Here is a 16954-nt window from a genome sequence, read left to right on the forward strand (position 1 = left end):
AGGTGGAAGAGGCATGCTCTGGTCTCCACTTAAAAATCCTCTGTTGGTAAACACCTAACAGGAGCAATAGGTATGTCTCTTAGAAATGTTATGCATCCTAACATAGCTATGTTCCCTTTCTTTCTAGTCCCTCATTTTTCATCTGCTAAATCTGCTGTTCCATTAGCTGGAGAATATGCTAAAAAGCTCTGTGGCACAATAAGATGGAGGAGGGAAGATGGAGGTACACCCCAAGTTGGGAATACTGGGAATACTGTGCTGAAGTATTCTTCTCTTGTTTCTTCTGGATGACACCTTTCATTGTGCTTGCCCAAGGACTTAAACACAGAACAGCAGTAAGAAACAGCTCTCTTCAAATGAAGCCTCTTAATACCTCAAATTTCAAGTTTTGAGCTTAATCACAAGTTGTGCTACTTAATGGAATTACATAAATACATTATTGAGTTATACAAAACTAATTTGATCAGTGATTCAGTACTGTTTTCAATGCTTTTAAGAAATGAAAGCATTTCTGATAGTTCTCTACAGAAATAAAACACTCCACACATGAAAATGAAACACAAAAAATTTAAGCAACTTAAAAGTTATGACATTTCCAACATATTTGTACTTCTGTATCTCCTTAGAAGTCTTTCTGAAAACATATCTTAGTATCAGTATCATCTGCCAGGGACTGAGCATGAAATATCATCTGTAGGTCTAGTATTCACAAGAGAGGTTTAGAAGCAGCAAGATGTAAAAAAAAGAAACAGTCTTTTTCTAATTGTTGCTTATTCTTCAGGAGCAATTTTGTTGCTCTGGGCAAAAGTATCTTACCTAACAACTGCTACAGCGTCAAAGACTTTGTAAGAGCAATCTATTTTACCATCACCTTTGTTTCCATTTTATATATATCAATTAATGTTAATACTGATAAGTAAAACTATCGGGCTCTGTGTCCACTCAAATCAATACATTTCTTCCACAAAAATACAGTGATACTCACTCCAGTAGCTGCTGCCATCAGAGGTTTCTTTGCAAGTGAGGAGGTGATTTCTTTGCAAGTGAAGTATATTATGATAAAAGCAGAAACTTTCAAAAGCTGACTCACTGATTCATTGACCTGGTTTTTCACAGCATATTGTCCTGGGGTGACTTCATGATGCTGAATTGTTTCCATTCCTCTGTTTAGCTCAGTAATAAGTTCTGCACCTTTAAAACTAGATCTGAGGGTGAAAGTGGGGAGAAGAAAAAGCGGTGGTGGAATTTTTTTGCGGCTGTATTCAAAACATAGAGATAAGCAATTTTTTACAATTTTAATGGTTTAAATAAAAATTAAAATTCCTTTTTGCCTTCTAGCTCTGAGTCTCACAGTAGACATTTCATTGCTAGGGAAAAATCTATGTCATATACAGTCTCCAGTGAGGTTCTGCAGGTTACATCTCTTTTTCCATTATACTGGAATTGCCAAAAAGTAGCAGTGAGAATGTTGATTGGTATGTGAAATCTGGGATAGGCAGCCTGGAATGACACAAATTAAGTTAAATTCATAGAACACAGTTAAGTTAGATAGCAACTTTCATTGCCAGTAGGGCTCGTGGGAAGGTACCATAAAATGAGCAAATCATGTGAGAGATTGTGAATATGGGATCTCACAAAATATTACTATCAAAGGTTTCAGTTTTCATTGAGGGGGTTTGGTGTTTGGGTTGTTTTTGTTTTTTTTTTTTTTTTCCATTTCTTGAGATGAGAAACACAAATGAATATTCAGAAGGGATTCAAACAGGTCTTGCGAGTGGCAGACATATATGGATACTGGTCCTTCTTCACTAAACCTCGAGAATTTTGTCCACTTTTTCCTTTTCTGTCCCAAACAATAAAAGAGAGATACATATTTTAAGAGCCCGCTGATTTTGGCAACTGAGCCAAATGATTTTGGCAGAAGACCCCAGACCTTTCCAGAGCTAAAAAGGAAGCCCACTGAACATAGAAGATATTTCAGAGTTAAGATGAATGGAGTCAAAGTGAGGTCTGGTCTTGGAGGACAACCAACCAGTACTCACCTGACTCGCCTGAAGTTCAGCAAATAAAGAAATCACAGCAGAACTTTTTATGATATAGCAAAACCACAATGTGAGGATAACAACTGGCAAGTTCACTGCTAATATAAAGGATATGAACTGCAGAGGAGTGGATGGATGCTTCAAAAACTGACAGAAGCGGCTGAGAATGGGGTATGCTTCCAAAACACTATTGGCTTTATTTGGATATGCCTATTAAATATTTATATGATAAACATAGAATAAATGGTCAAAAAATTAAATATTTTTTAATTTGGTGACTCTTATTCTAGTTGCTGCCACATATTAGTCATCAGAGCACAATTTCCTTCTGATTTTTAATGCATTAAAAGCATTTCTACTTATTTGAAAGTAAGAAAATATTTCCCACAATCATTTATTGAACATTAACAGTTACAACCATTTTCCAAATACAGGCTACCTCAGATGTCAACCATTCGCTTTGAATAGAAATAAACCCACCAACTGCCATTTATCTAATGCCTGCAATTATCTGTTCTCTTTTGCTAAGATGACTTGGAATCATGATTCCATTAGAACAGGGAATCATTCCCTTCTCCAAAGAATTATCTTCCTGCTTAACTCTAATGGAAGTCACAGTTTAACATTTCACTTGAAAGAAATTATTGAAAAATCTCTGTTGGATCCAACCCTGCTGGGAGAAATATGACAACGAGCATTACTGGTCCTGTTCAATGAATCTTTCTTGGTCTTTTCTCAATGGTCATTTCTGTGTTTCATCCTTTGCACAACTTACCCTTTCCTTTGTGTTTGGTGGTATCTTCAATACAGAGAGCATATATTACTTATAATAGGAAAAAAAAAATCTCGGGTTTTTCCTCTTTCTTTTCCCCTCCTTTGCTGAATTTTTAAAGGTGTTTATTTTGTGTTTTAAAGGTGGTCTTAATTCCTAGCTGTATCTGGTGACTTAATGTGCATCACTGAGTACTAATATATTTTCTGCAATGCTATTAATATGCCTATCCATCCAAACAACAAACTCCCAGTGGCATAAACAGTGCAAAGAATTCCCTTTTGCATCTCAATGATACCAGCATAATACAAAAACATCCCTGAACGTTCACTTCTGTCTCACTTTCCGTATGTTATGCAGGACCCCTTTTTATTCTGGAAAGCAGGCTGGCCGTGGCAAATTCAGCTTCCTAACTTGGCTGCCTCCATATCAGTGTATTTATTCTGCTGCCTGAGGGAATTGGAATAAGAAATGTCAGCACTAGATGGAGCTCCTGTACAGCAACATCTCAGGAAAAAGCTGGGGCTCGTGTGCATGAGAAAAGCAGGAATGGATGTGCAGCCCGGGTGTAGCAGGAGGATGCTCTCAGGGCAGTCAGGTTCACTGCTGCATCCCCATACCCACGCCATCCTGCAGGGCCCCATCTCCTGCCAGGACTGCTCCTTTTGAAACGTGGGGGCATCCCCAGATCCTCCCTTCATGCTGAGGATGTGCACAGCTGTAATACATTACATGCAGTCTCCGGGGGTTTCTGTATGTGGGACATGGCACCAAATCAGCTCAGAGGTGAAATGGCAGTGTTAGCATCTGCTAGGCAGTGAGCCAAGCATCCACCAGAGCACACAGCCAGCACCCTTCCAATGAACACCTCCTTTTTCACTGAACCCAACTGCTTATTTTTAATAATAAGGGTATATTTCTAAAGATTTGTTATAATCTTGGGGGTTTCTTTGGCAGTTACCATTCCTAGGGGTGGAACACACTACAAATACTAACTCTTCTGAGTCAAGTTTTTCATAACGTCTGGTGGTCAAACTGTTTTTTATTCTAATTAGATGTTAACTAGTCAATAAATAGTCAGATCTGATACTATGAATGCAGTCTAAAAATATGATGTTCAGGCTTTACACTGCCTTTGAACCAGGAGTTTCTTGTGCAGTTTTACATCCCCACAATCTCACATGGTGTGGTGAGCTGAAACATCAGAGAAGGCTGCTCCTGTCTCTGTCCAAGATCACTGTGATGGCTGAAGAATGTGCAAAGAAGAAAAGCAGTGTTCTCCATTCCTTAACCCCTCCAAAGGACCTCAAAGAGGAGATCTTTTGCTACATCCATTAAAAAATTAAATATAACCAATGCAGACAGAAATCCTTTGCAGTACATTTTCACCCAACCAATAAGTCTAAACTTCAACACTGGATAGATGGGTGGAAACTGCCCTAAAAAGTGTAGTAGTGGAGGTGTGACATACTGGGGCAAGTGTGGCTATCATGAAGGGAAGCCATACCTTACTTAATTCATCAGAGGTCCTTGACAACACCCAGCAGATAGGGCTGATGCCTACTTGGATAAAACCTACTTGGATTTTCAAACAACTTTGACTAGCCCAAAGGCTTTTAAGGATAGTAAGCTGCCATGCAATAACAGAAATCTTCATATGAATGAATAATTAAATAGAGGTAGGTAATAAAAAACAGGAGAAAAAAATTACTTTTCTTAGTGGAAACTGTGGACAGCAAAATTCCCCATGGATCTGTCCCAGGCCCTGGGCTATTCATCACATTAATAAATGATCTGGAAAAAATAGGAAAAAGTGACAAGTTTTCTGACCATACTAGACAGAAAAACTCAAAATCAACAAAAACTGACAGTGAAGTACTGCAGCACAGCCACATGAAACAGAGCCATCGAGCAGATGAATGCAGTACTGAAGTAAACTGCCATATGTGGAAGAAAATAGACCTGGTTTTAAATACACAGCAATTGTTTCTGACTTACTGTTCTGCAAAGAGAGTTATGATAGGGAACTTTACACAAACCACTTCCACTAAGGAGCAATGCTCAGCATCATTTACAAAAGCAAACATCAATACTTATTAGAACAGGAAAAGAGAAAGATAAAAGAAAGAGAAAAGGTGGACAGGGAAAGATTATTTAGTGTTTCCTAAAATAAGTGGGTTTTCAAATTAAATCATCATGTTGCAGGCTCAGAATAAATAAACTGGAGAACGTACTTCTCTTTGCATAGTACGTAGTTAATAAGTAGAATTCCTTTATATATTATATTGTGCCTACCAAGATTTTGCAGGTTTCCTGAGAGCAAGTGGAATGGGAGATAAACACAGGAAGACCTATTAGATTCAAAAGTACTGCTTCGGGGAAGATAGGTGTCCCTACATCACAATCACAGGCTGTGGTACTGCATACTGGAAAAATATCATTGGATGCTGAAAATTATCCCAGCTTTAAGTTTAGTATTCTAGAAGAATAGCTAGTCTATTTTGAATGGCATATACTTGATATCTACACAAAAAACATTTTGCAAGGCATAACTTGTTGAAATGATAAGAAAAAACAATTACAGCACAGTAAGAGGCTAATACCTGCTTGTATCTGGTATCAGTATTTCTTTTCCAAAGGTCTGAGTGCCCACAACCCTAGAAAAGATATTAACTTGTAATACTCTTACTCATTCTCAAATTCCTTGTTAAACACCACTTGGTGCACTGACCTATGGAGAAAAACTGCTCCATGAAGAAAACCAGATGGTGATATGCTACTATCTACTGCTCTTATCTCAATGTATATTAAGCTAAGGCTTTATCTTGCCTCATAACCTCCTTTCTACCCATTAGAAAAAGTCTATTTAAATTCTGACTGGCATATTTATCTGGCAGCCTTTCATCCTGCTCCTGTGATGTGGTCTTTGCCTCTCTCAAGGATATTAAATAGAAATAACATTTTCAATTTTTGGAAGTACACATAGTAAAGCAATCCTCAGCAAAATCATGCAGCCACTGCTGGACCGTGGCCCTCTTGCACTGCCACACGTTTTTTCCCTGAAAATTGAGCAGTTTTAGTGCAAAATTTCAAAGTTTGGATAAATTAGGGCAAACTGCTGAGATTTGTCACAAAGAATTACATGGAGAAGAGTTACTTGGTGCACCATAGTCAGTGTACAGAACATATAGATAATGTACACAAAAACGCCACATACATACTCTGCTCTTTCACTGAGAGGCAGAATTTGTAACATGTCCTCACTTCCACATTAACTCCTACCCTAGAACTCTTTCTAATTAACTCCTGCTGAACTCGCACTGAGGCAGACAGGGATGGCCATCAGCCTCCCATGCAGTGCCTGCTCTGCTGCCAGCAGAAAAGGGGAGAGCAGTACCCACCCCGCTCTGCCTGGGGCTGCCTGCTGTGCAGTGCCCAAACAGCCTGCCTAATTTCATTAGGGTGATTAAACAGTCAGTCTAAACAGGTCCCCTGGTAACTCCACAAACAGCCTGAATGCAGAACACAAATAACCCCCAAATTGTAAATCTGGCAAACCATAAAGCTTCAGCGTGCACATGTACATAAGGATTAAGTCTAACCATTGCACGTCCTAAGATTCTCAAAAGGTCAAGTTATCTATGGTTTTGTAAAATTCATACCATTTCTTAGCTGAAAGCAAATCTTGCCAGATGTTAATGTGCTATTCCAGTACTCAGAGGTCTGTACTAGAGTCAGACAACTCTTAGATATTAAGCAATAAAATGCCATATATGTGAATTAACTAGTGGTTTTGAATTTTAGAAATTACCAAAGTCCTAATTTAAACAAAGTTTTACATAGCTTTTGATTTGTAAAGAGGATCTACTCCTTATGAATTATTTTTACTATCTAGTCTTCTTTTTGTTACCTTGTTTTCTGATAGCCACTTGGCCCTGAACAAATTTCTCCTGTTATAAATCTCTACAAAAATAATTCAACATAAAGAAGTTTCCTTCTTTTGATTCATCTGAAGCCTGCTGACTTTGATTCCTTCTTGCCACAGTTATCTACTATTTCTGCTCTTAATTGCATTAGTGAAACCAATAGAAACAAAGAATAGGAGTCGGGGAAGGAAACAATAGAAGATATAATTGAAAAACAACACTAGAAAATTAGCAGGTAGTGAATGTCTGCCTCCAATAAAACACTGAGAAATAGATGTAAAGATTGCCAGCTTAGCACAGTGAGTCCCTAACCTTCTGCATTATGGCTGCTATACTTTCTTAAGGAACAGCAGAAGTTTGTATCTGACCATAGGATGAGATTGTACTTCCATCATATTAGAATCTTTGAAATAGGCTTAAGAAACTACAAATAGGAGAAGAAACATAATTTAACAATATGCTGGGAAGACCTGCTGGCTGAAATAGCCCAGAGCAATTGAGTCTGGTGCTGATAGCTGGCATGAGAAACCTTCAGCTGAAGCAGGTGAAGTCTGGCACAATGGTAGGAAAGATGGTACCCAGGAGATCTTGATTAGAGGCATTACCATCCAGACCACGGAGAGATGCCTGGGAAGTCCAGCAGCCCCGGGAACCTGAGGTTTCCCCCTTGCATGGGGTGATCCCCTGATTGCATCCCCTGATCCTCACTGGATCTGCACAGTATGGAGGGGAGAGAGGGGCAAACAGGTCCCACGCTGCTCAGGAGGGAAAGCACAGGGACATCCCACAGAAATGGGATGGGGGCATGTCATGGGGGTGAAATGCCTACTTGGAGTCATGCTCCCTTGCATTTGCTCTCTGCAGATTCTGAATGTTCCTCCTGCCTGTATCAATTATGAGAAAGTCTATAGCAGACAGAGGTAATTTTGCATTAGTTTTAAAAAAACCCAAACAACCCATAACAAAACCAAATCTACCAATCTCCCAGCATTGGGAGGCATTTGGATTATTTAACAAGTGAATCATGTTAGCTGAGAAATCCACAGAAGCAATTAGGTGGTCTGCAACTCAGCAGAGACTGTAGTTTATTGACATTACTGAATCTTCAGTTTCAGAAGCAGTTTCTCAACTAGTGTTTGTATGTAGAAAACCACAAATGTAAACAGAATAGTTTCAGCTTTCAAATAGACTTATTTTTCTTTTTTGGTGTCTGCACACTAATTTAACAAAATTATTTTCTTACTTAATACACTTTTAAATTTAGAAACATAGCAGAAACACTAACATAAAAAATCTCCAAGCAAAAGGAAAAAGAATACAAACCCTAATAATTACTTTTAAGTATGAAGTATTTGCCACAGATGAGGGGAAAAAAAGAACTTTATAGTTATCACCTATTATTGCATCATTATTTGGAACTATACCAATAGTTCTGTAGCCTTTTTACCACTGAATAGACTGTAAACTTTATTTGCTTACTGGATTGTAAGACTGCTTAAATGCTTCCTAAAAAGATATAGAAAATCAATGTCCTGAGTTAAGAAAAGGTCATTAGATGTATAACTTGAATGTGAATGGCCAAAGATAATACTCTCTCTCTGGCATACTTCAGGGGCTACAAAGAAAGCTTAAAAGTTTTCCAAAAATACCGAATTCTGTTCAGATGGGTCAGCATGTGAATGATCTTAACAGCTCCTAGAGATTATTAAACACACAGTTAAAAAATATTATTTAATAGCCCTTCATGAGCAAAGTCCATTGCTCTCTAATGTGGTTTTATTTTGACTGAATATTGCTTATTTACTGGCCTCTATTTTATTTATACCCACTGAGGGACCAAAAAGCCAGCTACATTTTAATGACATATTTTTTCACATGTGTGTGACCTGACTACAAACAGAGCTGGTTTCTGCATTTTCCTAAATTAAAAGAAAGCCAGCATCAGGCATAGCCTTGTCTGAGTTAATCCATGACCCAGGATTAGGGATAAGGGCTTGGAAATATCAACAACTAAACTTGAATTCTGACAGAAATGCTGTTTCATCATCTCCAACAGTGCTTATAGCCATGAACTTTTAAACTCAATTCACCATCAGGATAATTCTGCAAGAAATCCAACATGGTCTTTGCTTTAAACTCCTGTTTGAGGTGTCCATGTGAATTTATGTTGTTTGTATCTTTCTTTGCATAAATTCTCCAGCATTCTGCAATGTGTGGCCACAACACAGAACCAAAAATATGCAACTGTGTTGCAGGATGGCTGCTCAATTGGAAAGGATCAAACACTAGCAGAAATCTGTAGTCACTTGCACAAGCACAGAAAGAGACCTTGGGCACAAGCAGAACACTTTTTTTGCATTGACAGCTGACATCTGTACACAAAAAATGCCAAAGGGGTGATCAATTTCCTTACAGAATTCTTCTGTTCTTCTATCCCTCTTTTCAGGGACACACACACACACACAAACTGTTGTCCATCCTTCACTGTTATTATTTCTGCATGTTTTTTGCTGTTTTCTTTTGTACAGGCATTAAGAAAATGGACTCTAGATTCTTGATCATACAACAGAACATGTCAGAAAACATTAAGGATGGCAGCTAAGGGAGAAAATATTTCCACCTACATGTGGCTGCTGGTGCAAACTGAGGGTACCTGAGGATGTTTTCAGAGCTCTCTCCAGCTCCTGTTTGAGCCATTGCTTGAATTTCAGCAGTAAGGAAAGATGAGAGAGGGGTGGAGGAGGGAAGTGTGAGGCTTTTTAACGCCATTAGGATCAACAGCTAGAGTCTGTAATACCTTGTAAATGGGTAAATTGAATTACATTCTCCTGTTTTTCAGCGAGGGTAGAGTTAATTTCTTCTCAGTAGCTCTTATAGTACTATGTTTTCTATTCAAAATGAGAATGATGTTGATAACATCATTGATATTTTGGGGGTGTTTGCTAAATCATGTCTATCCTAGGTCAAAGAATTTTTTTCCTTTTTTTCTCATGGTCTGCCAGTGAGGAGGTACACAAATGAAACTGTGTGGGAGCATAGCTGGAAGAGGTGACCTAACCAAAGGGATAGTCCAGACCATAGAACAACATGCCCAATATATAAGCTGAGAGGAGTTACCCAGAAAGGCAGCTGGTAAGGGTCTGACATTGATCAGCAGGTGGTGAGAAACCACATTGTGCACCAATTTTTTCCCCCTCTTATATTGTCATCATTGTTATTGTTTACCATTATTATTGCATTTTACTTTATCTTCAATTATTAAACTGTTCTTATCTCAACAAAAGAGTTTACTTTGATTTTCCTTCCCATTCCACAGGGAGAAGAGAGGAAGAGAGGAGGGCGTGAGCTGCACAGTGCTTCATCTCCAGCCCAGCACACATCTTGGGTGATACTGTGCTGTAACCAAGGCAAAACCTTCTCTTATCTCAAGAAGGTGTTAAAGTGCCTACCAGAGTGAAGTCTTTGATTTCAGGAATAACATTCAAAGTAGGACATTAGGTCTTCCATTTTCACTTTCTTTTTCAAGGTGTGATTCCTTCTTTATCATGTTTTCCAAATTTTTTGCCCAAGTTGTCTTCCCGCTTTAAGCATGTAAATTGAATGCAGAAGTCCAGTACTCATGCTCTACAAATTACCTGCTCAAAGAGCTGACAGCATTTTCCCTACATTATGAATTTGGGATTGTAAAATTGGCAAGAGGACTAGGACACCTCTTCATGGGAACACAGCAGATATCTTAAAAATGATCACTCTTGCACAACTATTCTAGGTGATTTCAACTTTGTACAGTGTTTAATGCATATAGGAAATAGAAATTCCTGGAAACATCCTGGAAGAGGACACTGATGTGGGGAGGGAACTATAAGCAAAAGTAAAAAATTAGAGAAAGAAAACAGAAGTAATAAACGCCCAATTTGTGAGGGTCAGCTTATGACTTCAGGGAGGTACAGAGCAGGTATCCACCCCTGAGCTTGGGCTCCTTTCATAGTCCATGGAGATAAAGGGGTGCATGGAGGACACATCTCATATCTCCCTGAAGAGAACATCTCAGATGTGCTGAACAGTTTGCATGCTGGCAGTACAGATTTTGGTTTTCTATTGATTATAAAAAAGCCTTGGGGATTGGAAAATGTCCAGTTTTAATCAGACAATTCCCATCTGTCTCTAAGGGATTAAGCATTTTATTTTTTCCATAAGCACGTATGGCCCTGAGAAGTGTATTTAATAATATACAATTACCTCACTGATTAGTTATTTAAATAAAAAGTATAGCAGGCTAACTTCCGTTTCTCTAAAGAGGAGATGCCGAAAGAGGAATTCGGATTACATATCTTCTTAATAACTACTTTTATATTTTTCTTTACTGTAAAATCTAATACATATCAGGTGCTGGAAATTACATAGAAAAATTGAGGATAAACTGGCCATTGTTACACTGTATTAAAATAACTAAATCCCTCTAGGTCATTACAGCATTTGTCCTCTTGTTTTGTTTTTTTTTTAGATAAATGGACTGTAAACACTTGTGACTTATTCCCATGAGTCAGGAGTTTCCCCCCTCTCTGTTTGAACCAGTGGATTATTTCTGATGCTGACCAACTACTGAGGAAAGCTTGCATGGGTCACAATGATTGCAGGCATAACAGAGTCTATGCACTTCAAACAGAGAATGTTTTCAGGATCTTTGCAGAACTATGTTTTCCTGAGCAATACTGATTAGTTGTATTTGCTACCAGCTTTATTTATAAAAGTATCACCTCTAATGCCAGCCCAAGCCCACTGGAAAAGGAGCAATCAATGATAAGTGGGCAGGTGAGGAGCTGCTAAGAGTGGTTTTGCACTGGAAGATGAGTAGATGAGTACTTGTTGCATCAAAGCTCAGAAAACATCAGATGAGCTCTTGCAAGATCAAGCCAAGTGAGATTGTCTTTTTTTGTGGAAAAAAATGTATATTTTCATGGAAGAGTCATTTATTACATGTGATATCTCAACTGCATCCTATAAACAGAGAGTTTCCAGTATGCTGGAAGTTTATACTCTAAATGTAAGTACCTTAGTTTAATGCAGTGAGTCTAAGACACAGCATATAAAATCAAGTTAAAATACTAAGAAGAAAATTATTTGTTTAAGGTCATGAGACAGCTGAACTTTAAAGCAAAATCATGAGCAGCTCCATCTCTCATTCACTGTGTTCTCTGGCAGTTTACAAGGGAATAAATCGATAACTGCTTTAATATGACTGAAAAGATTGTCCACCCACAGAGTTGAGTACAGGGTTTCTAAAAAGATTCAAGTCCGCATTTAGGTATGACCTTGAGTTACCAGTGGACATTAGGACATATCTACATGCATTACTTCAGTTCAAATAGGACTGTAGCCCCCTGCTGCACCCAGGACTGACAGGATGCTGTGCGGGAAGACACAGACTTCAAGTCACACAGCTTTCATATGACACAGGCATCTCTGGCTCCTCTAGAATAGTGATGTTCTTTTACACAACACTAATCAGAATTCATTTTTTACAAGGAAATATTGGAAACAACTTCTCGGGCAAGCTGCCAGGCATTTTAACCAACATGAAGGTTAAGAAAGAGAAAAACAATCAGTGGAAAACAAGAGCTAAGAGTTCAACAGGCACAAAAATTTCCCTGCTAGTAATGTGCCTTGGAACTTTTCCAGCATTAGAATCTAGTGTTGGATTTCTGTAGGCCGAGACAGCTTTGTCTTTCTCATAAGTATCAATCTATTTAATATTTAATCCTGATAAGATGTGGCATAGAGTAGTGGTTCTAAGAATGAACTCCAGAAGTCATCTGAGCTCAAATTCTGCCTGTCCTACATGTTTGGGAAATTTACATTAGTGCAAGTATGTTGAGAAATGACGAATTTTTTTTCTGAAAGTTTGCATCTGTCCAGAGATTTGAAATGTTTAATAAGGCATTGTGCAGAGATTACATGGGAGATGGTCAAAACTGCAAGACAAATCTAATTTTAGGATGGCATATCACTTCCTGTGTATGTGGTCTCTATAAAAATAATATGCCTTAACTGCCTTAAAAATAATACATTTTTCCTAAATTAAAATCTAATTCTTAGTCATTTCATGATATATTTAACCATCCTTTTTTCACCTTGCCTGCAAAGTTTACTGAGAGTTCAGCTGTGAAAATAGATCCTGTCCCTGTGTCACTTTCCATGCTTGCTTAAATGTGTAACCATAAGCCTGTCGAACCATATGATGAAGTGGTGTGTAATGGCAGCAAATTTTAAAAATCCATCCATTTCCCCAACTCAGTGACATGTGCAATTTCCACTGCAGTGACCTACTTAACAGAGCTGAAATCAAGGACGAGCACCAGGGTAAAATCATTTACTCTGGGAACAGACCATGCTGTTTCTCCTCTAGCTCCATTCCTGGTGCTTCCCCAAATCAAGACCCAAAAGCTCATACTTCCATAGCAGATCTCACAGTATTTAATTTTCTCCTTAAAGTCCTGATTACATGCTTATTGATCAGCATCTGCACTTTCCATTACCTTCCAATCCTTGTGCTTTCCACATATGGCTTGAAATCACAAAGCAGATATAGGGATAGCAGGAAGTAATTAAACCAAAAAACTACACTTTGTCCATAATTTTTCTCCACTGTGCCCATGGCAACACCCTGATGGTTATTCTTGGGTCATAGTTTTTCAGTACCTGGGGTAGGCAATGGATTGCCTGGTAAACAGCTTACTCAGTTTCCCACCAAGTGACATTAATGTACATGGCACTGTCAACACTGCTGGGAAGGGAATCAGAGCTGCTTTCCAGATCACCCTCCAGGCATGTGATTTTTTAAAAAAGTGATCTCTTACCTGGCGTTTACATTTGAAACAAATCTCAGCTTTCTACTTTCACTCCCTCAGGTTTCATCCAAGCCACAGACCTGAAAGATAACACCTTCACTCTCCATTTGGTTTAAAACGCAAAGAAGGCTTTCACCATATCATAAAACAAGTGGAAGGGGTGGAAAACAACCTTAAAAATACACTCCTGCTAGAAGATTTGCAAGAACGAACTGCATTTATAAATATTTTAACAGTCTGAATTTGGCTTAGATGTACCTTACACATCATGAAATAATCACCAAGTCATGAAGATTAGTTGCCCACTTAAAGTTTCTTCATGATTTAGAAAAATACTGCAGTTAAGAAAAAAAAAAGGGGGGCATACCTTCATTTGGTACAAGAAAGTGCAATACTAGGGGGGCCAGTGAACTTAGAGCATCACAGAATCATCAAGATTGTAGGAGATCTTCAAGATTATCTAGTCCAACCAGAAACCCAATTCCACCACAATTACCCCAAAACCATACCCCTAAACACTTAACATCATTAATACTTAACATCATTAACAGTATATTAGTATACTGTTGTTTATCCTAGTAGGATCATCTATTCCACGACAAAAAAAAAAAAAAAAGAAACCCAAACAGTTATGAGTATTGAAGCATTTCTTCTTACCAACACTGATGTTGAACTTTAGTTTATCATAATTACCTTTCCTGTTACCTATTCTGGATCTTGAGCATTAGTGCCCTTTCTATTATCTCTGATGGGCCAAAATCACACATGAGGTATCAAGGAGGGAAAGTGAATATTTTAGCTAATAAATGTATGAGAATTTTTTAGCAATAGCTAAAGGATGAATAGTGATATTTATCAGTTGACAAAATTTGTTTGTAAAGACACATAAATGTTAGGCAACCTGCTACTGTTATTTGGTTTTACTCATCCTATATCCCAACCAACAATTTTTAATCATAATTCTGCAAGCAAATTTCTTCATTATGCCCTTTACAGACACTAATGAAAGAACACATGTGAGTGCTGCAAGACTTTCACATGAGCTATGCACAGTTTAATAACTACCTGCATTTAGGTTGCCTCAGCTTCCCAGCATACCCCACTGACAGCACTAACATCACTTAGAGGGGCTGAGGTCACCTTTGGCATTTTGAGTTTTGCTGTTTTGTTTGCTTGCCTGCTCCTTGATGATCTAATCAATTTTAAGAATCATTAGCAGAAACTATCACATGAAAACAGGTGTCACAATAGCACAGAAATCTGCACTCCTGCCATGCATCCAATTCATATAGATCTGACTTTGAAAAATTATTCCACAAACAGAACACCCTGGCAGAAACTTACCCATTTGCAGGTTTAATTCCACAGTAAATGGGATGGTAACTCACATGGATCCAGACAGAAGCCAGCAGGCTCAAAAGGGCACCTTTAACATACCTTTTTTTCTAAGCCCTTGAATACCCACCTCTTTTTCCCCTCTCTCTTCAAATGTTATTCCCCCCACCCACTGGTAAATAATAGAAAGCTCAAAATATGGAGAAAAAAAAAATGGTCCTACTTCTTTCTGCCTGAAAAAACTACTTACAGAAATACAGGAATATATAAAACACACAAAAATGGAAATGAAACCTGGAAGAAGACATGCCATTCTGCTCAGCACAGACCAAACTGAAAACAACCTACCAAAACAAGCCAAGGTACTCTTGACCATAAAGTCTGCTTTTGGGTGGCCAAAGTGCTCTTTTATTACACAGCATTACTAACTCCTGTGACTTCACTTTGGGCAAAGCAACAGTTTCCCAGAGGAAGCTGCCAGGATGAGTGGTCATGAGTGGAGCACACATTTGAGCAAGGCACAGGTACCAGAGACCACACCACTGGGAGTAGCAAAGAGTTTATAGTTCAGGTAGAGAACATGTGTTGAATTCACCACCTGATTTTACATCAAGACCTGTGGGAACACTTCTTGGGTCAAAGGGCCTACATAAGATGTGCTGCAATCCAGGGCTGGAGAAGGGCCCGGAATGCATTTGTCCTGTGCTCTTGGCCTGAAGGCACCAAAGCAAAGATGCAGAGCAAGAGGAGTTGTGCCAAGTCCCCTGGTCTGGGTTAGATAAGGATCACATCTAGACATGCACCCACAGGCCAGTTCATGCTTTAGTGGGTCTTTTTTATGAATGTAGGAATAAATGAAGAAAGGGTCACTGCTTGGTGATGCAACAGGCATCTTCAAGCAACAGGCCTCATCCTTGGAGGGATGAAGGCTGTCCTCTGACTGTTCATTGTCCCTTATCTTCTTCTAATAATTAAAAGAAATCCAGGTAAAGCACTTATATCTAGTGCTGCAAAAGATGGTTGCAAAAAAATTTTGTCTGCACAGGAGAGCAACACTGAATACTTTTCCTACCATTTCTGACAAATCTATTCCTGCAATTTAATTTTCTACTGAAGCTGCAAGCCTGCAAGTCTAAAATAAATATTTTGCTTTGCAGAATAGAAATCATCTAATGATGAGAACTCACTATCTGGGACATGAGTAATTAATATTATATATTGAAAGATAATTAAAATTGGTAAATATAGTACTTTCAGGAGGCTTTGTTCATGACAGAAAGCTCACTGAGGGACCTGTAGTTGAGCAATGGCACAGATTTTTCTGAAAAAGAGGGAAGTATTATATATGTTCATACACTTAATCAAACTCTCTCCAGTGGCTTTCCTTTTTATAGTTTCCATTTTTAGCTCTTAAGTAATTTTGAAGAATGAGATACGTTAGGAAATATTTGTTAGATCTATTCTACTCTTTCATAGTCTTTTTTTAAGATATTTTAAACTATGGACTTGTGCTTGACCATAACAAGGCAATAAAAGTATCCTTCTGTTCACCACAGAAAAGCATTTAACTCCCGAATCATGTTGCTTCATGCACCAGTGCTAAAAAGACTAGTAAAGAATCATCACAGAACTCTTACCAAAGCAGGAATTGACAAAGCCATACCACCGACAAGCATGGTCCCCTCCAATCCATTTGCCACGGATGTTGGATGCAAAACTGAGGGTAGTGCCCGAGATGCACACCAACATGTCACTGACACTGATGTTCAGGAGAAGCATGTTGACTGGGTTACGCAGGGTTTTAAACTTGCAGAAGAGGATGAGGACAATCAAGTTATTCAAGAAACCAAAAAACAAGATTAATCCAAGAAAAACAGCCACTACTGTGTGCCCACTTCGTGAGAGTCCAGCCCTTGGCTCAACAGGATGTGCAGGTGCACCAAAGCTCATGTTATACATCCAAGTGTGGTTCATTTTGGACTTTGTCATGGATCAGTGAGGGCACAGATGCTGAGTATCCTTTGATGAAGT

General features: G+C 38.5%; 1 protein-coding gene across 1 annotated transcript in view; it reads right to left on the bottom strand.

The window, feature by feature from the left end:
* LOC121343185 (pinopsin-like) overlaps nt 1-16954 on the bottom strand; it is a 64862-nt gene extending 47908 nt beyond the window's left edge. Inside the window, exon 1 of the mRNA XM_041418142.1 lies at nt 16561-16954. Within this exon, the coding sequence (XP_041274076.1) occupies nt 16561-16912 (352 nt within the window). The 5' untranslated portion in view covers nt 16913-16954. The remainder of the gene's footprint in view (nt 1-16560) is intronic.

This window comes from Onychostruthus taczanowskii, unplaced genomic scaffold (genome assembly GCF_017590055.1).
Source record: "Onychostruthus taczanowskii isolate IOZ18803 unplaced genomic scaffold, ASM1759005v1 scaffold58, whole genome shotgun sequence".
In the NCBI taxonomy this organism is placed as follows: Eukaryota; Metazoa; Chordata; class Aves; order Passeriformes; family Passeridae; genus Onychostruthus; species Onychostruthus taczanowskii.